Source organism: Phyllopteryx taeniolatus, chromosome 16, assembly GCF_024500385.1.
Source record: "Phyllopteryx taeniolatus isolate TA_2022b chromosome 16, UOR_Ptae_1.2, whole genome shotgun sequence".
Lineage (NCBI taxonomy): Eukaryota > Metazoa > Chordata > Actinopteri > Syngnathiformes > Syngnathidae > Phyllopteryx > Phyllopteryx taeniolatus.
The window spans coordinates 15835087-15858594 of record NC_084517.1 but is presented as its reverse complement, the minus strand read 5'-3'; the positions used below and the strand labels follow the sequence as shown (position 1 = coordinate 15858594).

General features: G+C 41.2%; 1 protein-coding gene across 1 annotated transcript in view; it reads right to left on the bottom strand.

Moving 5' to 3' along the window:
• Positions 1-23508, bottom strand: part of znf385c (zinc finger protein 385C) — a 118558-nt gene that overhangs the window by 61311 nt on the left and 33739 nt on the right. Inside the window, exon 2 of the mRNA XM_061749817.1 lies at positions 22401-22691. Within this exon, the coding sequence (XP_061605801.1) occupies positions 22401-22689 (289 nt within the window). The 5' untranslated portion in view covers positions 22690-22691. The remainder of the gene's footprint in view (positions 1-22400; positions 22692-23508) is intronic.

The window sequence follows — 23508 nt, the reverse complement described above, 5'->3', positions numbered from 1 at the left end:
ACACACAGTTAACACAACCATAAGCTTGACAATTTCGAAAATTTGTCATGATTCCGACCACATTGTGATTGACAGGTTCATTTAGGGAGTTCTGGCGGTTCCTATCTGGCCGCCTCAGTTTTGCCCCGCCAACCTGCCGTCGAGACACGGCCAGGTAAAGATTGACAGCATCTTAAAAGGTGAGTAAATAGCCAGCATTTTATTTTCAAAATGTGGACCATCAACCTAAAAAACATCTACATTGAAAAGCATTGGAACCTCAGCACATCAGAACTGACTAACTAAATAAGTGACAGCAAGACACAACGGCTTGCATGAGCACTGAGAGCAGGCCAAAGTAAACCCAAGAGTAACAGACGCTAATGGGAGACAGATGGCACCTGAACGCAACACTCACACTATTGTTTTCCTTTCATTACTGACAATTTCTTGTGCATGAAATCGATATATACGTTATTTTCTCGGATATATAGAGGCCGGGGGGTGGGGGTGGGGTGGAGGGCGTTTATTTACTTAACTGCAGAGAGTACCAGGCATCTAAGATGTATGTTAATGAGTAGTTCAGGCCTCTGCCCACATGGAAGGATAGATCTCCTTTGTTTTCCTTTGAGCTTGAAATCTTGAGCAGCTTTTGCTTTCTCTTTAAAAGCCAGTGTAAACGTTAGCTTGAAGGATTCCACTTCTGTTTGCAATGAATGTCATTTGTATCTCAGGGTGTTTGGTACTTGGGCACCTGGTGTTGTCTAGTAAGTTCATTAGTCACAGACGGAATGCTACAACGTGAAACAACGCAACGCATACATCCTTGTGATTGTCCCTTGTAGATGAATAAAGCATCTATCTAGCTAGCTATTGATCTACAACAGATGCTACGACTTATCATACAACACAACACTGCATACACTATTGATGCGCCGCTATGAAGCAACGCTACCTATGCTATTGTGAATTTCTCTTATGGATGAATGAAGTATGTATGTATGTATGTATGTATGTATGTATGTATCTATCTATCTATCTATCTATCTATCTATCTATCTATCTATCTATCTATCTATCTATCCATCCATCCATCCATCCATCCATCCATCCATCCATCTATCTATCTATCTATCTATCTATCTATCTATCTATCTATCTATCTATCTATCTATCTATCTATCTATCTATCTATCTATCTATCTATCTATCTATCTATCTATCTATCGATCTCGCTAGCTATCTATCTCGCTAGCTATGTAGCTATCTAATCTCGCTAGCTATCTATCTAGCTATCTAATCTCACTAGCTATCTATTCATCTAAAACATACGCTATGACATAATGCTAAGACATAATGCTAAGACATAATGCTAAGACACAAGGCTAAGAAGTAAGGCCCACAAACTTCACTACAATGCAAGGCTAGGACAAAAGGCTATGATTTCGTCCATTAATTGTCCATTTTATTAATAAATGCCATGCAATTTTCTTTTCTTGCTGACAATACAAAAATGTTCTTTCATGTACATCTAATATGTTGTTCTGCACATGTTTATCCATTCGCAACTTAATAACGCAATTGAATTCCAGCTCTGGTAATCCATCAGTGATAAGCTGCTAATGAAGCCATTTTGGCTGCGATAGTTTGTTTTTGTTGTGGAGATAATGTATGACAGCGCTGGATGAAGATGGCACCTAAGTAAATAAGTGAAATGATTCAGGGGCTGGCAGCCGGGCTGGCTTCTCCGACATAATGTGTTGCTGCAGAAAGACTTGCCCTGTTTACATAAGAGCCCCAACGTGGTGGGCGAGTGCAGCCAACTGTTCCTAATATAAACCTGGAAGATTCTTCTGTGAATGGAAATATATGTCAGACATTAGTCACATCCGCACCTCCACATTTAGCATAGTATACAGTATTGGGACAGGAGGTGAAAAGTAAAGAAAATTCAGTATCACTGCCATACATGAGACTGTGTGTGTGAGAGAAAGAGAGACAGAGAGAGAGAGAGCAAGAGCGCTGCTGGGTTCCCTCACATCAATAAAGCATCAATGAGTTTTGTCAACTGGGGTTCATGAGTGGATGCGGAGAATAAGGTGGTGGAGTAAAAGTCACTACTGAGGCGAGCCAAAGGTGAGATTTTTTTCTAAACCTGCAATTGAACTTTGAAAACTACATTCTGCATGGTTTTAAGGCTGTGCAGCAAGTGCAAACTTCAGTGCAATTCTCAAACAAATTATGTACCCAGCAACCATGAGAACTGAAATTCAAATAAATGCTTTGATCAAACAAATGCCACCAGACACAATTTGAAGAAATACAGTACAATGGTGCCTTGCGATACGAGTGACTCGAGTTATGTTTTTCAAGATATGAGCTGTTGTTCGAATAATTTTTTTGCTTTGACTTGCCAGCGCAACAAGTCTTTAAAAAATGGCTTCAAGTTGTTTATTGCCCATCCCAGTGGAAGTTTACAGTTACACTACAGATAAAACAAAGACAATTACACTTTGTGTATTTAAAACATCCACAAAGCTTAGCTTTTCAGTCCACTAGCTTAGTGCTATTGATAAATAGCATCTTTAACCCTTTAAGCAACAGACTGAACACAAAGGGTGCAGCAATACATGTAGACAGACAATGACAATATTCACAGATGTTTTCTTGATTGTGAAGACCGACAAATATTAATGCCGTACTGATGGGATGAGAGAATGAACAGTATATTTGTTTGTCTGTCTCATACTGCCCCCAGGTGGCCAAGGCGGGCACACCAGAAGGAGCATCACAATGGCATTGATGCAATTGATGCAGTGTGACAAAAAAACTTTAATTATTTTTAATTCTATTTAATCATGTTATTACTGTATGTTTATGTGTACAATATTACAGAGTGCTAGTTTTCCTCATTAAAATACACATTACAACAATTCTTGTTGTATTTTTTGGGGGGGAGGGGGGGAATGCTGGAACAGATTAATGGCATTTCAATTCATTTCAATGAGAAAAGATGATTTGGGAAGTGAAGTGTTGTCTGTTCCGAGCATGGTCACGGAACGAATTAAACTCGTATTTCAAGACACCAGTGTATATCAGTTCTGTTTATGGGAATCACGTGTTTTGACATAAGTTGGTGCTGGTAATTCAGTACTTGTAGTCCAATCGTTGCCACCATCATGGAAGATACTGGAGGGAAAATAAAGGTCTGGAGAGGTACGGATGGTCCAATGGAAACACAGAAATGTGGCTCAACTCTGGGAAAATGAGGGGCCTCACGTTAGGCCCTGAAACATCTGTGAAAAACAGTCCACGGACATCAAAGGCGATAAGGTTTGGGTCTTGGAAGACGCGCTAGCTGTAAAACTAGGCCACATCGGATCCTCAGCCAAACACCAAACTCAGCACGGATGACAAATGTATTCTCAAAAGGTCATGAAAGAAGAAGAATAATAAAGGATTTCAAATGTCATTGCTGGGTATGATTAAACGTATGCTTTATCATCTTTTATGTAAACAAAATGTTTTTTTTATCCTGGTTACATGAGCGCTGTGGGGCTGTTCCCGCATCACATTGCTTCCCGCAGGCCGCCTGCCTGTCAGACCGCATGAGGGCATTGGGTTGGCTTTAACGTTGACGAGCAGCGACAGCCTGCGCTCTGACTGGGAGGAGTCTAGCCGAGCGAGCCAAATGTGCCAGTGCGGGCAAACACATGTGCGCAAATAAACAAACCCACGAGTGTACACCAACGCATTGTTTGTGTGTGTAGCGTTATGCATGCGCAACTGTGTCACTTCGGCACAAACATGAGTCAGGAGGCTTTGATGTTGTCGCGTTACATTTATGTAATAAGTGCACTCCTTTCCAAACCCCTACCATCCGGATAACAACCTCGGTGGTCGGGTGGCGCTCCAAAGATTGAAGTCTGTTGACTGGTTGACAGAGAATGGTCATTCCGGTGTGCCCACAGAGGAAACGGAATGGAAAGAAGACACATGAAGACCTAAATTTGAAACAAATTTGGGTCCTCTGTAGCACTTTCTGCTAGACTTTACACCGATTTATACCTGATCGGTATTGGCCGATATTTAGCATTTCATGCTGATCGGCTAATCGGCTTTAATGTCATAATTCGCCGATCCGATCAATGACGTCATTGATCGGCTCCGCAAAAGACATTTACTCTGCGTCGCCATTGTGCACAGTATATTTGAATCCAAAAGCTAGTTTATTTGTAGCCTTTTCGCGCGTCTTTTGACGTAGTCTTGGAAATATCTGACGGCCAATAAAGTTACTAGAAAAAACAAACAAACAAAAACACGTTGGCGGTGTGGAACAGACAACGCGTCTGAGACAGACAACACATAATGCCCGGATCAGACTACAAGACAAATTTGCTCTTTCACGATTGCACTATGTCAGACTACTGCAATAAAATCTTGTATTCCGATACCACCGCATCCCGTTTTTTACGATCGTTGGGCTTTACCTTGTCAACTCAAATGCGACCAGATACACTCGTTACCGTGGCGACGACAACAAGAGTGGAACGCGCCAACTTTGTATTAGAAGGACAAAATGGGGAAAAACGTGTGTTGGTGGTCACCGGTGCTTAGGACAGGAGAGGACGTTCGTTTAAGGCTTGCTTGAGGTATGTTCACATACTTTGAATACGATACGGCTCGCATGGAGGCAACAAAACGTTCTGTAGCCTAGCAAGCTAGTGGTACCACGAACAGTCTGACGTAAACATGCCGCCATTCTGTCGAATCATGCTCTAAAGCTTCGGTGTGGGTGAAGTAATTTAATTAAAAATAAAGTAATTTAATTACAGTAAGTTATCACCCATTATTTCTGTCATGTAATGTCGGTTTGACCTGACTGATTAGAATACACGATCTGACTAGAGCAATGATTTCCAACCTTTATGGAGCCAAGGAACTTATTTTACAATTAAAAAATCTCACGGAACACCAACAAACAAAAATGTCACAGAAAGTGGATACATTAATTACTGTATGTACTTCCTGCCATCTAGACACATTCCTCCATCTTGTGATCGGATCGGTTATTGTTTTTTTTCAACTCGCTGAACGGTGATCGGCCACAAAATTCCTGATCGTGTAAAGCTTACTTTCTGCCCCAAGTCCATCAAGGTAGCAATCTCAGTGGTAGGACACGAAAAGAAGACACAAGAAGACCCATATTAGATTCAAATTTGATTTCTTCACACCACTTTGTGCGACCATATATTGGGGTAACAACATACGAGGTGCCCTGCAATTGGCTGGTGACCAGTTCAGGGTCTACCTCTCGCCCGAAGATACCTGGGATAGGCTCCAGCATGCCCGCGACCCTAGTGAGGATAAGCGGTACAGAAAATAGATGGATGGAACAGACGAGGTAGAGAGTAGCGCTACAAAGACTGAAGTCTGTTGACTGGTCAATGGAGAATGCTCATTCCCATGCGACAAAACCAGGAACTGAATGGGTAGAAGACCCAATTTGGAACCAAATTTGGTTCGATACCCCAGTTTCCAAGCCTTGTGGTAGGAAACAAAGTCACACTAAAAGTCACTAAGTCACTAACACTAAAGTACGTTGATTGGTTGACAGAGAACAGTCATTCTCATGGCACAACAGAGTTAACGGGACGGGACGAAAACACACAAAGACCCAAATTGGAAGCACATTTGGTAGAAAATAGATTGATGCAATAACCCAGTTAAAAAGAAGAGAAGGAAAGCGGCGTGAAGACAAGGACTGACAAACAGCTTGACAGAAGCGAGCTAACGCCGCCGCGGGGCTGACAGACACGAGATAGAATAAAAGATAGAGGCAGTGACAGGGAGTCAATGCAGCGGCGACGCAATAGACAGATCGGCCACTTCTGTCAGCCTGAGAGGAGCCGCTGCTCTCTCTTTCTTTGTGTTGATTTTTTTTGACAAATGAGCTTCTCGAACGAATCGGTCTACCCTCACAAGCTCCGTTACGGACGTACAGGACAGATTCAAGAACTTTTCGGCCATTGCCGAGCCCGTCAACACTGCAGAGAGGTGCAATTATTCACTGATATGGATTATTGATTGGGAGGAAGTGGGAGAAAAATGGATACCTGTACTTACTGATTTGGAGACCATATTTTGTGGCTGACAAAACAAGTCATTTCTTTTGTATAATTTTAAAAGACAACGAAAACATTTCCAAAAGCATGCAAAGCATAACAACAGGGAGCATGATTTGAATATAAAACATTTATTTGTTAACAAACTAGTAGAAGTTGATTTTTAGTAACAATGTAGCTGCTTTCAAAACATGCAATACATGAGATTACAACTAAATACTATAGTTGGAACCTTTTCAAATTGATCTTAATGAAGAACTGAATTTATCAGTCCCGTTAAAACCCGCATGGCAATATGAAGTGAAGTGGGACGCTGACGTTGTAAAATAGGCTTATATTAATGATGGAAATAGGACTTTTCAGTTGCAATATGCATTTTTATTTGTTTCACAAAGAAAATTTAATTCATGCAACAATAAAACTGTAATTCTGGACTGGAGTTAACAGAGTTACGCTCTCTAAAATTTGCGTGGCGTAGAAAAGGTACGCCGCTTCCAGGTTTGGTTCGCTTTCCGTAATAGTGTTTTCGCAGTGTTATCCTAAACTAAGAAGGTCCTGACGACTGTACATAACCTTTGCCCAAAATTGAGTGGTATTTCCAAGCGAAAATACACAAAAATAGAACAAAAAATGGCACCAAGTGTGCTGTAACGACATTGCCATTAAGATTGCTGAAGTACCGTGTGGATGGACACAGTCTGAAATGTCAATGTCTCTGATACCAGATCCTAGAAAATCAACTCTGAAATTTAAATATTGATAGATAGATATTGATAGATTTGATACTTCAGTTATTTGTGGTACTCTAGTTGCAGTATTGTATCAGAAACAAAAGATGTGGTATAGAATAGCAGACGCACACAAGAAAGTGCTTTGGATACATATTGACTGGTAGCATGAAAATGGTATGAATGGCAGCCAAAATAAATGTGGGAAACACTGAATACATTACCTGTGTTGGAGGGAGCATTCAAATGTATACACTCGCACGAACGCAACCAGATGAAATTCTTACTCGCACACGGTGAAAAAAAGGTCACATAGGCGACCATTTTGGTCGCGGTCTCGAGCCCTGGGTAGAGCTCGAAACACTACAGTACGTTGACACACACACACCCCGCCGGACCTTGACTTGACCTCCAATCTATCAGACGGGGATAATGGCGTTTGATTTACTCATGCACTTCAGAGCACGCGGCCCTATTACAAATGTCCGTCCTTGCGGTGGCCACATTGTCTCTGGGAGAGAGTGGCATCTTATAATTGGAAAAAAATAGAACGGGGATAGAAATTAGGCTTGTGTGTGCATACTGACGGTGCTAGATGGGAATGACTTGGAGTTCAAATTACATCCACATACAAATATAGTCTCTTATGTTAGGAAAAAAAGGTCCTTCGCTGGTTAATCCCGGTGGGCCTATGGGGGGGGGGGCTCTAATCCTGTTATCAGGCCCAGCAGATGCTGTTGACAGAACAATAAGCGGCAGCACCCCCACCCCACAGAGGAGGTCATGAGCCAAAAGATGACTCTTCACACTCATTTGTTTCCCGCTATTCAAATCCCATTCTGCTCCGTGGAGCGCAGTCACAGTGTGTAGAGGGAAAGCTAACGGAGTATAGATGCGGTGCGGGGGGACTGACCTCAGGAATGCTAAAAAATAATACAGTCCAGACACACTAAATACACACCACAGCTTCAAACAAGCATCCTTCCACCAAACGCTGCGAACAATGACATAGAGAAATATATTCACAATTAATGCTACGGACGCCCAAATGGGGTATCATGGCTGTGGAGAACAGGAGATCTAAAAATAAACCACTTTGAAAAGAGGTGTCAGACAGCTAGTGTTTATTTTCTTTTTGACATATTTGTCTAACCTGACACATTCCTTCCACTTTAGGACTAACAAAAAACACAAACCTTTTATAGGACACTCAATGGAATACATTGAAATTGTTTCAAGTAGTCGATATGAATACATTGTTACTCATGACTAACTAAATGGACCAAGTTTATGTGACTTATTCATGATGACTGATGGCTTTTACAACGCAAACATTGTCTTTTTGTTCCATCAAGGCCACCGTACCTTCCTTTGTGTGTGGCCATGCAAAAGTACAAAGTACTGTACATTCAGTCATCAACTAAACCTGTAACAATACAGTATCGTGAAGCCTCAGACCTGGTTCAGCTTTAAATGGCAGGACATCCCCCTTTCAAACTTAGTATAATTAATATTATTATTTTCTGTTAAAGCGGCACGGTGGCCGATTGGTTAGCACAGCCAACTCACAGTTCTGAGGTCGCGGGATCAAATCTGGCCTTCCTTTGTGGAGTTTGCATATTCTTTGCCTGTGTGGGTTTTCAGCAGGTACTCTGGTTTCCTCCCATTTTCCAAAAACATGCATGGTAGGTTAAGTGAAAACTCTAAATCGTCTATAGGTGTGAACGTGAATGGTGGTTTGTACCCTGCGATTGGCTGGCGACAAGTTCAGAGTGTACCCCGCCTCTCGTCCAGAGTCAGCTGGAATAGGCTCCAGCACAATCGTGCCCCCAGAGAGGAGAAGCGGTACAGAGAATGGATGGATGACTTTTATGGTAATTAAAAAAAAAACTAAAAAAAAACATAAGCCTAGATTGAAGGTAAATTTCTCTGCCAAATGTGTGTCATGTGACTACTTTTTCCAGTGACAGTCATCTGACTATAGTGAACAAAACTGTGGCTGATGCTAGTTCTGTTCAACTACGTGAGGAGAGCAGACTGGAGGAGAGGAAGAAACTTGAGTACTACGAACAACCCTGAAATTACGGACGCTCTAAACTCATTTAGATCAGCAGTATGGGAGCATTTTGGCTACCCGGCTCAGAACAGAGATGGAAATTGGGTGGTCGACAAGAGGGGGCAAGTGGGGCAGCGACCCACCAGATAGAAATACATTTTTCATCACTCGTTTTTCATTTCTTGGTTGATTCGTTAGTTTGCAGGGTTAGACTTTGGTGAAGATCTGGACAAAAGTGCAGATTAAGGAAATGATTTCCAGTTTCCACTTGCATTGGGTCCAAGTGGGGCAGTAACCCACAAGATCCCTCAGGTGGTGCGATGGTGGGAAAAAATAACTTGCCGTGTATGGCAGTTGGTTTTTAATGCAAATTACTGCCACCTACAGGATCAGAGAGGAACACCATGGTTAAAATTCAATTTCAGTTGGGTGTTTTTGTCCATTCTGTTGTGAAAAATTCAATCCACCTTACATGTCAATGACTACAACTTCACAGTATGTTAGCGGCAGAAGGCTACATGTGGCTGGGTTGGCTTTTCTCCCGCCTCTCCATGAGTTTTTGCTCTACATCCCAGCTGAAGCAAATCCCATTAAAAAAAAGCCTTTCATCTGGTGGCATAAACGCGGCAGAGACCAGCGTGGATTAGCCGATGCCATATTATACATACATATATACACACGCACACATATTTTTTATATATAAATAAATATAAATAGATAAAAGACCCTCTTCGCAAACTATCGGATTATGTGAACCATGATCATGCTTGTATGCAAAATAATGAAAAATAGCCCAGCATCCGCGGAAAATGATAACATATTCTTGTGAAAAGAACAAAGAATAAGGAAAGAATAAACAAGCAACGTCACAATGTGTGTGTATGAATGTGTGTGTGGGTATGCGCGTGTGTGCGTACAAATGTGTGTGTGTGTGTGTGTGTGATTGGACGCTATGGGTCACAGGCTTACAAAGGCAATTTCTGAATGCTTATTTTAGGCAGAGCCAGGCTTAATCTTGGCCGCTCGCCCCAACGAGGGTGCTGATTAAAAGCTAATTATACGCTACAAATAGGGCCTCGGGTGCACACAGACTCTGCTGATTTGACACGCGGCCCCTGACTCTGGACTGGACGCGCACCCGCGGGGCGTCATGCGTGTCCTCTCTCTCCTTTGCGGAACATCGCAAGGGAACAACACAAGGATGCTAGGAGGTTTGTAGCCATGTCACCGCATATGTCGTTTGTGACCTAGTATCATGTAAAATATAGACATTCAATGCAATAGTGCAGCCCCAAATTTAAATGGGGTGCACTACAAGATGGACATTTTTCCATAAGTTGAATTCAGCTGGCAGTTGTTATTATATATTCATATTAAAAACACGTTTATATATTAAAAATATATATCATGTTTATACAAAGAAATTTAAAAATGTAATTCTTTTAAAACTCTCTCCTACTGTTTTAAGTTAAGTTAAAAGACATTTTTTTACATTTAATAATTTCATACCTATAAAACACATACAAATGAAAAATAGGATATGAGTTTCAACCTTTCTCCCAGTTTAGCTGATTAATTATATTTCTTTTTTAAACTTATAGGAGATAAACAAATCAAAATAATGAAGTTAAATTTAATAGTGAGAGAAAGATTGGAATTCATTTGTCCTGTTTTACTGATGAGATATCTTTTTAAAACTTGTATCAAGAAATGAAACAATTTAAAATGCAAAATAGAATTTTTTAATACCTTAATACTGAAAAAGAGGATATTTGAGTTTAGTTGACATGAGACAGGCGGCACGGTGACCGACTGGTTAGAGCGTCCGCCTCACAGTTCTGAGGACCGAGGTTCAATCCCCGTCCTCGCCTGTGTGGAGTTTGCATGTTCTCCCTGTGCCTGCGTGGGTTTTCTCTGGGCACTCCGGTTTCCTCCCACATCCCAAAAAAATGCACGACAGGGTGATTGAAGACTCTAAATTGCCCGTAGGTGTGAATGTGAGTGCGAATGGTTGTTTGTTTATCTGTGCCCTGCGATTGGCTGGCTACCAGTTCAGGGTGTACCCCGCCTCCTGCCCGAAGATAGCTGGGATAGGCTTCAGCACTCCCGTGTCCCTTGTGAGGATAAGCGGCTCAGAAAATGGATGGATGGATGACATGAGCTAGTGTTTTATCTATGGTATTTATGTCTTGTTTTTTAATTGGGGTATAGTTGTCACATTTTGTGAACTTGTATTAGAATACATCCATCCATCCATTTTCTTTTACCGCTTATCCTCACTAGGGTCGTAGGCTGCTGGAGCCTATCCCAGCAAACTTCGGGGGGGAGTCGGGGTACACCCTGAACCGGTCGCCAGCCAATCGCAGGGCACATAGAAACAAACAGCCATTCGCACTCACATTCACACCTACGGGCAATTTAGAGTCTTCAATCAACCGACCACGCATGTTTTTGTTATGTGGGAGGAAACCGGAGTGCCCGGAGAAAACCCACCCAGGCACAGGGAGAACATGCAAACTCCACACAGGCGGGGCTGGGATTTGAACCCCGGTCCACAGAACTATGAGGCGGATGTGCTAACCAATCTTTCACCGTGCCAGTTAGAATACATACAAAAAAAAAAAAATATTTTTTAAATGAATCCAACTCTACACTAATACTGTACCTTATAAAAAAATATATATTTGGTGTCAGCTCCCATTCTAGTGGTACGTGGAAAAAAAAATCATGCCTAAGCACAGTTCAGTTGTACTTAACTTTTAAGTATGATACCTTTGCATAATGTTACAGTGACTTAAAATAAGTTAAATTTATGTTTTAGGGCTAAAACCTCTGTTTGTTTTTTTGTTACGGTATTTTAATATTAGTCACGATGGTGTTACTTGGAGTGCTAAATGTTTTTTAGGTGTAAAAGGTTTGAGAACCCCTTGTTTAAGAGATCTCAGTTACCAACATACTTAAATCCATAAAGCCTAATAATATGTTAGTTCTGACCTTGGTCTATTCTTATGTAAATTCTCAACTTCTCTTAAAAATCAAGCATTTCCTTGTTGACCTGTTAGCCTCTTGTCGTTGACATCCTGACTTCCTTTCGGCGTGCTCGTAACCCTCCCTGCAGGGAGCTGGCAATAACACACGGGGGTCAAAAAACAAACAGCCAACAGCCTTTTGGCCATCTCGCAGTTGTTTGCTTTTACGTCTCTCCACGCGTGACACAGCCATTTTTGCCCAACTGCTTATTTTTTTACCGCCGCTGCCATTGCGCTACTCTCAATAAGCGTCTCAATAAAGCCTGGTTGGTGTGTGTTAGAGTCGGACCGCTGATGCATTGGTTTTATTTATGAGCTGAGAACTCATCCTCACGGATTGGATATACTCTATAATTCACTTTTTTTTCTTGTGCAGGACAGAAAGATGGACATTAAATGTACCATATTTGCATAATGTTTAATGTCCTATACAACAGGATTGTATTATATTTACATCCAATTTAATGTACGGTACAACTGTAAGGCGCCATATTTATATCATATTAAATGTATGCACTATGAATGCATCATATTTACATCACATTCAACGCCATACACAACTCTAATATAACATATTTACATAATTGTTCTATACAAGTAAAGTAACATTTAATGCTCGATACAAATAATGTACAGTATTCACATCCTATTTGTACTATATTCACATATTTAATGCATTGACCTTTAATGTAGCATCCTGAGATATTTAACATTACATAAAAGTCTAATGAACTATATATGTGCCATACTTATATTATATTTAATGCTCTATTTAACTTGACTATAACGTATTTACATATTTAATGCGCTATACAACTATAACGTAACATATTTCTATACATCTGTAATGTACAATATTCACATCATATGTGTACTAAATTCTCATATTTAATGCATGGACCTTTAATGTAGCATATTGAAATCATATTTAACATACTATACGAGTCCATTGACAATATCTACACCGTATTTAACGTAAGCATTGCTAATGTACCATATTTACATTATATTTACTGCTGTAGTTGAATTGAATGTACTGTATTTATATATTTAAAGCACTATACACCTTGAATTGACCATATTTACTCTATATCTAATGTTCTGTACAACTCTAATGTACTATCTTCCCATATTTAATATTCTATACAAGTCCAAAGCACATTATTTACATCATATTTCATGTATGCACCACAAGTATATCATTACAGTTCATGTATAAACACCTTCTAGTGTATTGTATTCAATCTGTTTTCCAACTCTACGGTACCATGTATACACCTCATTATAATGTCTATATATACATAGAATGCCCATATAATTATAGTGGAACATATCAACACCATATTAAATGTTCTATTTCCATATTCAAGTTTCTATACAACTCTAATGTAACATATTTAAATATTTGTTGTTCTATATACCGCTAGTGTACGATTTACATCATATATTATGTCTATATACCTATAAGCTAACATATTTATACCATATTAAATGTTCTATACAACAGTAATGAACCGTATTTACATTTTATGTTGTATAAAACTCTAATGTAACACATTTACATTATGCCATATTTATTATCTAATACTATATGCTATACAATTCTCAAGTACTATGTACATATTTAATGATCTATACATCTCTAATGTAAAATGTATTTTAGGGTGTATACACAATGATGTGTAATCATCTATTTTCCATCTGAGGACCTCTGATTTAAGCCTTAGAAGTTTTGCATAAATGCATCTGTGGAGTTTGACGTTGAAGCCCGATGGTGCAAATACAAGTGTTGTCAAGTGTTGACATTTAAGGTTGACTTGACCCACCGTGAGGGGGACGGGGGTTGTAGCGGGGGTTACACGCCAGCCAGTCCTCCGTGTGTTAGTTCTGTCCAAGATTCTTTGTGGGGCGAGGAGTGAGACAAAGGCAAAAAGTCACCTCGCGGGTACTCGGGCAGCCGGGTTGTCGACAAGCGAAGGAGGAGAGCGCTACACGCTCAACCTGGTGTCAAGGTCACCATTCCATCACAACTGGAGCACACCAAGTGGACTCCAAGCCTCCTCCTCCTTCCTTGCCTGTCTTTATTATCGGCTTGAGGCGGTGGGCCGGAAAATTCTTATGGAGGAACAAACCGGCATCTGCATATTCCAGCCCCCGTTTGGCGCCTGCCACCAGCGAATAAATTAATACATGAATAACAATGAAAATCATCCGCTCTAAATGTTGATATGTGTGTGTGTGTGTGTGTTGTCTCTTCTGGTTATACTCATGGGAGTTTATTTGCATAAAGAAGTGACATACTGACAGTGCATAAATATTTGTTTTATTTGTCATATCACAGAGGCTTTGAGTACATATACTACAGTACATACAGTAGCTTAAGGCAGGGTGGGAAGTTGGTTAAAGTGACACATTTGGGAAAAATAAATAAACTGTAAGCGAGTGATACAAAATGGTGTAAATTCAGATTTCCATGGTAGTCCATGGTATTTTATTAAAAATTTTTTTACAAACACATGGCCATTCTCGACCAACCAATGGGACAAGCACATGAATCGCGCCACCCTACACTAGTGTGTCGTAACGTACCCCAATAAAAGCGTGTGTAAAAGTGGAACTGTACAGGACGAAACTGTTTTCATGATCTTGCAGAAAAAAAATCTAAATTTTCAAACCCTTCACAATGGAAATGGCAGAACGCATACCGTACCGAACTAAACCAAACCGTACTGCTTGGCGGAAACAAAGGTTTGTCAGAACGTCATTGCTTTTGATCTTGCGTAAAAGGTCCAATAATTTGGAAAAGTGGGGCAATAAAGGTTGGATATTTTGGGACCCTTCACAAAAGAAATGACAAAAAAAATGTGTATCACGTGTAAAATGTATATATTTTTTTCTCTTTCTAGACACTTATTAATTTACCTGCTAACTTGCTGTTTATAGTTGGTTACTCTCTTCAGTTCTCTCGGAAGTTCCAGTCAGATATCTGTGAGAGGTTTACTCTATTGCCGGAGCACTTATTCTGGTGTTTGAGGACGACAATTCTCCGTCTTCTGTTAATTACTCCTCATCCTGTGATAACGATACTTGTCAGAACTGTTGCTTGCCGCCATGGAGGCAAGGATTAGTGACTCAGAGGAGCGGCTATACCCCGTGGAAGGACAGTTTAGTCGCGCTAGCTACAATATCAAGCCACAGGTCGTAGCTAGCTGGTGCAGTGCAAGATAGCGTAGCACCTAGCATTGCCACGGAAGTTCCCGAGCAGCGGGGAAAGCAGGGATGACAACATCATCAAGTGTTGTCACAATTGGTCAGTACAGTCCAAATCTATACGCCAAATTGATACCATGTACAGCACATATTGTGCTTGATTACGGAATTATTATGAAAAGCAGGCACAAAAGTAATAGTTCACGCGGTATGAATCCTATATTTTGAGACCTTTGAATTGAAAAACTAAAAAAATATGTACCGTACCGTCTTTAGGATTTCTTGACTTTATCACCACCTTTTTGTGTTTCTATCCATAATCTCAGGTTTTGATTTGTGAAAAAAATAAATTCCAATGTCTGTCATTGAACCTTGAATGTATGGTGGTGAAAAAAAAAGGTCTGGTCCCGTCTTGGAGACTCCATCCGAGGTCCCCCATCATGCTTTTATTCCTGCCAACCTCCTCTGTGTCTGGGTTGTAATAAGTCACTCTGGTGTAATTTTGCCCCTCTGAAGATGGGCAATCATCGTGCTCAGAGGATGGCTGAGGTGAAGGCGAGATGAGGGTGAGGGATGGGGGGTTATGGAGGAGGCAGTGTGGGGGGGGGGTCCTATCATTTCACCTGCCCTGAATGAGAGAACCTTTCATGTGGCTTTTAATGGCGACCACTTGGATGGACAAGAAGGGGGAATTGTCCAGACGAGAGCGAGTGAGTGAAAGGCTCAGCAGGCAATGTTGTTCCTTTGTAGTTTCTATGTACAATATATACAGTACAATATATAAGTATCATCATGGATGCTATGGGAGAGAGGTGTCTAGATGGCACTCCTAGCGACTAACTGGGGCACAGGTTCAGGTAGTTCAAATTGGCTCAGCAGTCTCTTGAAAATGTCCATGTGAACTGAGATGATTGAAAAATGTCTAAGTTTTTTCCTGGTGGAAGGCTGTTATCTGAAGGAGGTGTTTATTTTTCTATTAGACTTTGACACACAAAAAACGCTGATCTTTTCACCTGGGTCCTGATTTGATCGCATAGCGCTTCACCAGAATTGATATTTTCTGACATTTAGCAAACTGGCAAAGCATACAGTTCATTGAACACGTTCAAGAGCTTCTCTGCAGACAAATGCGCTGGACCCGGGAAAATGCGCAGCGACGAGCCCTTCCCCCACCTTGGCTTGCTCCCGCCACGTTTCTCGCATCGGCGCATCTCCTGTACGCCGCCCTCGCGTGCCCGCTGACCTTTTCCCAGAGTTTGAACCCGCCGTCATGGAGAGGGCACACCGCGGGTCAGAGCAGAGAAGACGAGGGGAGAAGGAGAGCGAGTGGGTCGGGCGCAAAGAGCAGGATTCGCTAGCCACGTCACATTTGAAGAGATGTCAGAGGCTTTAACATTTTTTTGTTTACATGTGGTCCTACTGAGTTTTGAATAGGGGTGTAATGGTATTCCAAAAATGACGGTTCGTCGTGTACGTTGGTTTAAAGGTAAGAGTTAGGTTCACATTGGGTACAGGAAGTGCTTTTCCTTTGTGTAAACAGGAGCAGATTTAATGACATTTAAAATGAAACATTAAAAAAACTGATAGCAGTAAATTCTCTAATACTGTGGTGTCTTGAGAGACGAGTTTAATTTTCTGTGACCGTGCTCGACACTCAAATCACTTGTATCTCAAATCATCTTTCCGACTTGAAATGAATGTAAATGCCATTAATCTGTTCTAGAACCCCTCGCCACTCTAAAAAAAATTAGGTTTTTTAATACGGGAAATATAACTCTATAATATTGTACTTTATAAAAAAGATACAGTAATGACATAATCAAATAGAATTTAAAAGAATAAAACCATTTTTGTAACTCTTTGCATCAATTGAATGGCCATTGTGCTGCTGCCCACCTTCGCCACCTTGAGGCAGTATAAGACAGCTCGACAGATATAAAGTATTGTCCATGCACGTCTGTACAGTATAGATGCCTAAGCTCCTCTCAGCTCCTTGCAGAGGATAAAGAACATATGACTGTGAGTACTGTTATATTGATTGTCCAAATGTGTTGTTGCACCATTCTTGTTTAAATAGCAGTTGCTTAAAGGGTTTTATATGCATTTCCCATTATGTGTTAGCATTAGCATTAAGCTCCAGCGCAGCACTATAGAAAATGGATGGCTATACAGTAAGAGCTTAAATTATTTCTCTTTAGGAAAGTGCAACATCAACACTTTGTTTTCTTTATAGGAAATGGACGAAAGGTGCAACAGTAACAGTTTGCGTGACGGTCTGAATTATTATGCTATAAAAACACCAATGGCATATCACTAGCCATGACGTTTGTTTATTGCGTAAAAGCGTGGCTAGAGCATGAGAAAGCCTCATTTTCTGTCCTTTCGCTAATATCAATTTTCGATCACATCCAAATACAGTGGAACCTCGATTTAACGGACCCGGAAACAACGGACTTCGGATTTCACGGATAGAAAAGTGTCAGATTCTCATTGCAAATGAGAATCAGTTCCCACTAGCCTTACCTGGATAAATGACGGATACATAAATAAATAAACACATACATTAATAAATACATCCATCCATAGATACATACATACATACATCCAATACAAAGGACATCAAACCAGCAACTACATGAACATTTCTCCCAATGAAGCGACATAAAATGCTAGAGCTCACACACCCACCTGGTGGTCATAGGTGTTTCAGAGGTGTCAGGGTGAGGGACATGGGGGTGGGGGGTGGACAGGGTGGAGTGGGGGGTTCGAGAGAAGTAATTTCCATTTGTCGAAGAGGAAAAAAATGGGAAAATGGCATGAGGCGACGCAAAAATAAAACACAGATGCGCAAATGCATTCATGCAGAAAATCCTAGCCTTTAATCCAATCCGTCACGCTTTATTAAAGCAGCGGCGCGGCAGAGGAGATGGCATCAGACGGGCGGCCATGATGGCGAGCGCTCGCCTAACACGCACGGCAAATTTAAAAGCCCAAAAAAAAAGTGCACACATCAGAGGAAAATGAGATATGGAGGAGCGTGAAAAAAATGCTAATTCCTTCTCCTCCTCCTCCTCCTCTCGTTTTGGTTTGGCGGTATCTCGACGACACTAAACACACACATACATACACACACATAACGCGTGTGTGTTCACTTTACTGGGTCAAATCAGGCCTCTCTCCCATCATCATGTCATCAGCTGCTTGCCGAGGCTTCCGTCCACACGAGATATGAACAAGTGCGCCGGCCCCATTCTGTACGCCACACGGGGGTCTTATTGCAACGTTCCTGACAGCACTAATCAAAAATAAATAAGTCCTCTGTGTGTCCTGCTGAAGGGCTTGACTTCATCTGCAGACATTTACAACTAGGATGGTAAGAACTGTTGGAACTGGGGCTCTCGAGGGGGCTCGACTTGGGATCCCGCTTTTGCCATGGTCAATGAGTCATGACCTACTTCTATTGGAGTCAAAGCAGGCGAATACATTTGGTCAAAAACACGTCATCTTTTTTTAACATTGCACATGTGCAACATTTACATCAAAGCACATTATCAGCGTAACTGAGGAGGAGCAGGATAATTGCATGTCTGAAAGACAAGGGTCTCCAGTTGTGCACGAAGGAGAGACAAAACATTTGTTTCACAATGACACAGAGGGCAGAGAAGTAAATGCAGCGCTGCAGCCAAGTGGAGGCTATGGAGTCTATTACTGCAGTGTCACAGCAATGGCATTTGTTGTCAGATGTCCACAAGCGTTACAATGAATGACCAACAGTGAGGAAACTGCAAAACACTTGCCGCATTGAGCTCAACAAGCGACAAAGGAGAACAAGACTCTCCGAATTTACTTCTCAGATTTGTAAACAGTATGGAAACCAATTCTATCCGAGAGGAGACTGAGGCCATCTGGAAAACTGTGTGCTACAGCAAAGTGTCAATTTGCGACTGTGGTGTATAATACGGCAGCATTCCAAACTAAGGCACTGCAACAGGGTAAGATAACGTTTTGCGTCATTTCTAATCACGTATCCCCAAGCGTTACAAAGAACTACGACTAATGGTAACCTGGAAACCTGCGAAATACACGTCACTTTAAATGCATCAGTCGAAAAGGGACATGCTAGAAAATATCTGAGGAGAATGAGGGTCTCGTCCTGTAATTGCTTCTAACATTTAAACACCATAAATTGAGCAATTTTAACTAAGAGGAGACTGAGAGCAGCAAGAAAACAGAGCGCTGCAGCAAAGTGGAGACTGTGGATTAGCAATGAGACAAGATAACATTAGCTTGTGTTTTGGGTCATTCCAAGCCTCAAATGATCCTTCAAATGCTTGTTCACTCACAAGCAATGGTTTTAGCCAACCATAGGATATCAGTTTAACAAGTTTGGAAGCCCGGAATGACCAGGTGCTAGAAATAGTACCTGCTTTTGCCAATGGAAAAGCATTAGTAGCGAGTGGAGCCTTATCAAGCCAAGTAGTGCAGTGGAAAAGGACTTCTGTAACTCCTAAAACGACACGTGACCAAAAGCTAGTGGAGATCTTCAAGGTCAGAACATCCAGTGGGAAAAAGCTGCCTTCATATTGCCTGAGAGGCGACTCTCAGGGCGAAAGAAAAAGCTTTAATAAGTGACTCAGACAATGTGACATTTTGGTCAACTCTGACCTTCTACCGCCCGCAATATAATCACTTCATTATTACATCGCAAGACTTTTTCTTCCCCCAATTCACACTTTAAGCAACTTCATTTGAAAACACAAAGCTACTCAGTAGTGACCCGTGAAATATATCAGCCGCTGCCACAAGCTTCATCAATTTGATAGTATTTTCTCTCATGACAAGACCCTTGCCTTAAAATGAAAAGCAAGTCAGCAGTTTTGCTTTGAAGCGGCCATTTTAGGTTGATTTTAGTCATTTACAGGTGTTCTTCACAAACAAACTCGTCTCAGAGATTCTGTCCGACTGCTACGAAATTTAAAAAAACATACACTAAATAGATGGATGATGTTATGTTTTGAGGGATTTGAGTTTTTGCCATTGTGTGTGGGGGAGCACAGCGGCAATGGAAACTGTAGTTTTTTTGGGGTGTTTTTTTAATCAGCCAGTGAAGTCAATTTCACTTAGCACCACAACATTTGTTGTACTCCTGTAATTAAGTCTCAAGATCTGCCTGAAAATAAAGTCAACCATTTGATTTAAAGCAGCCATTTAGGCCATTTTCAAGGGTATTGCATAGACGAACTTCTAGACATTTTGTCTGACTGCTACCAAATTTCCAAAACGTACACTTAACAGGGTTTTCATCATCAAAAGATGGCGGTGAAGTTTAACCATTTTTGGCCAATTCAAAGGGTCAGAATTAAAACAAAATCTCAGAGCCAAATGAGCGTCAAACGGAATCGGGGAGACTCGATGGCTGGGCCGTGATAAATTGCAAAGGATTATAGCTCACAGCGAAAGATGTGTTTGATGATTCGCCACGCAACAAGAATGAAAAAAAAAAAGCTCTGCTTCAAAGGGTCTGCGGTTATTTTATTTACTTTGTTCGTATTACCTGACGTTCACAACCAATGATGAACATTAGTGGATGTGAAAAAACAACGGACAGTTTCGCCATGCACGTGTTTTAGTGCATTTGGCTTCCGCACATGTCCAGCATCAACGCCAGAAGGAACAAGGGGGAGGTTATATAAAAAAAAATTTTTTTTAAAAAGAACCCAGACCTACTGTCAGCTCAGTGAGGCAGAGCGGGAGGACAACACACAGCGACGTATTCAAAGAAACACACATTTTAAAGACAAAAACTTTTTGGAGGGGCGGAATTTATGAATATATAAACATATCTGCAAGTGTGTGGGCTGACAAAAACACTTATTTACTTACTATTTCCACAGAGGACTTTAACATTCTAAAAATAGCCAAAGGAGACACATACACATAAGCAGAGGGGCAGAGGAGCTGAGGACACAGCAGGGCGGCGTGCAGCCTGAGGGAGTCAGCAGAAGGTGAGTGGAGATAAGGCTCTGCGATTGTGACTGCGTGTCAGAGAGAATCTGCACACAGCATCAGTTCAGCACGGCTACATCGCACCACATGCACATTTACATCACCTGAAACACTACTGCCGCCGACGGTACGCCCGGACCAGACAACTCCGCGTCAATCCACTGTTTTAATATTTAACACCATAAGACAAAAGAATGCGTTTGACGGCGAGTCGGCAAACTTGGCTAACGTAGTCCGCCCACACACAAATGACGAAAATTCAAAAATATCTGTCATTTTAGAGTCGCTCATCCATCTTGTATACGTGATTCTAAATTGCAAACAATTGGACAGAATCTCAAGGTCGAGTTTGTCTTTGAGAGTCCCCTGGAAATGACCAAATTGACCCTAAAATGGCTGCTTCAAACCAAAATGGAAGACTTCCTGTGTATCTTCAGGCATGGGTTTATGAGACTTTTTTGTGGATTTGCTCATGCTACACTTGCATACCGAATTCCATGTTTCTAAGTGAAACAGGCTTCAAAGGCGAAATTTTCCAAAAGGTCTGCGGTGCACTTCTGAACCAATGGCGAGTGACCAAAATGTCACCTGCATAGTCCGCCCACACACAAAGTAGGTTTCTCACAATTTACTGTCATCCAGCTGTCTGGTATATGTGGTTAAAATTTGGTAACCATCAGAAAAAAACTCTCAATCAAGTTTGTCATTAAAAAGAAAAAAGGCCAAAATGAGCCTCAAATGGCCATTTCAAACCAAAATGGCTGACTTCCTGCGTCTTTTCGGGCATGCCATCTTGAGAGTTTTAATGGATCTACCCATCACAAACATCCATCCATCCATTTTCTGAGCCGCTTATCCTCACTAGGGTCGGGGGAGTACTGGAGCCCATCCCAGCAACCACCCTGAACTGGTTGCCAGCCAATCCCATGACAAACATGATTACCAAATTTCATGTTGCGAAGTAAAATTGTCAAAACACTTGTGGGTGCTACCAAGCTAATTTCCGTGATTCTTACCAAATTTCCACCTGCATTAAATGTTCACTTGGCAGGAACACAACCATTGAAGATTGGCTTCACTTTAATTAGCTTCTCTCACCCTCTCATGTATAACGAGTGTATGTGCCTACGGCAAACATGATCCAATTTCATCTCTGTTGGGCGAGCAATGCGAGTGAGCTATTCAACATTCAGCTTTAAAAATTATATTTTGCCCACCCCGCAAAAAAACATGTGCTGGATGACACCCACCCGCCAGGACAGCCCACCTTTGTTGTTTGCCGCCTTGCCTGCATGACAGTTCTTCTTGAGCCTCTTCTGGTGCGACTTGCCATTGTAGTGAATCTGAGCCTGCGCCGCCGAGTTGAGCTGGATGTTGCAAATGTCGCACATAGTGTAGCTGCGCTGTTTGCGTTCCCTCTTGGGCCTGTGAGCGCCCCCCAAAGGCGGCCGCCTGTCCGCCACTGCCGCCTGGCCGCAGTCCCCGCCGTCCGTGGGCAAGTCGGACCGGTCCGCCTCGGAGCTCGGCAGGGCTGATTGGTTGCAGGGACGCTTCATAGCTAAGCAAAAAAGGCACAAAACAGCAATTACAACACCAGATGGCTCGACTTTTCCCCCCCATTCAAAGCATGCACAGTATTGTGTGGACACGGTTTACTGTTTTCCGAAAGGCTTCCTTGCTACTGAAATGATACATATGCGTGTGACGCTCTGGTGGTAATCTTACAAGCGTTGCTGTATTTTTTTCAAGACTATACGCTGTACGTTTTCCTCATCACGTCAACTTTAAAACTATTACTATTGCCTATGTATTGTATATGTATTTTATGTGAACACAACTTTATTTCTCAAAATAAATTTTTATCTTAAAAATCTTGAATTTTTAAATTTGCACCAACTAATAATGCAATCCTTTATGTAATGTGTATTACTGTTCATCCACAAGAAGGAGCTACTTCCCGCCATTCAAAGCATGCGCCAATATTTCACGCCTTCAAATGATAATTATGTGTCGGTATTGAAGGATAAAGGTGTGCATTTAAAAAGAAAGTCATATTTTTGTGAAAAAAGTTGTAATTTGATGAGAAGCAAATTGAGGTGAATGTCAGAATCTTGTAAGAATAAAGTTGTATTTTTTCCATGTGGAATTTCCACTTTAACTTTGTGATAGTACCATTTTATTTCTCTAAAAATTAAAAGTATGACTTAAATCTTGAAAAAATGTTAATTCATCATATCAGCATTTTGTCCCCCCCAAAAAATATAATACTACTCTCATAAGATTATAGCTCTTTCCTCAAAGCACATAAACAAAAAAAAATGCAATCATTTTACAGTTAATTTCAGTGTGGATTAGGGCTTTCAGTTCTTTATTTC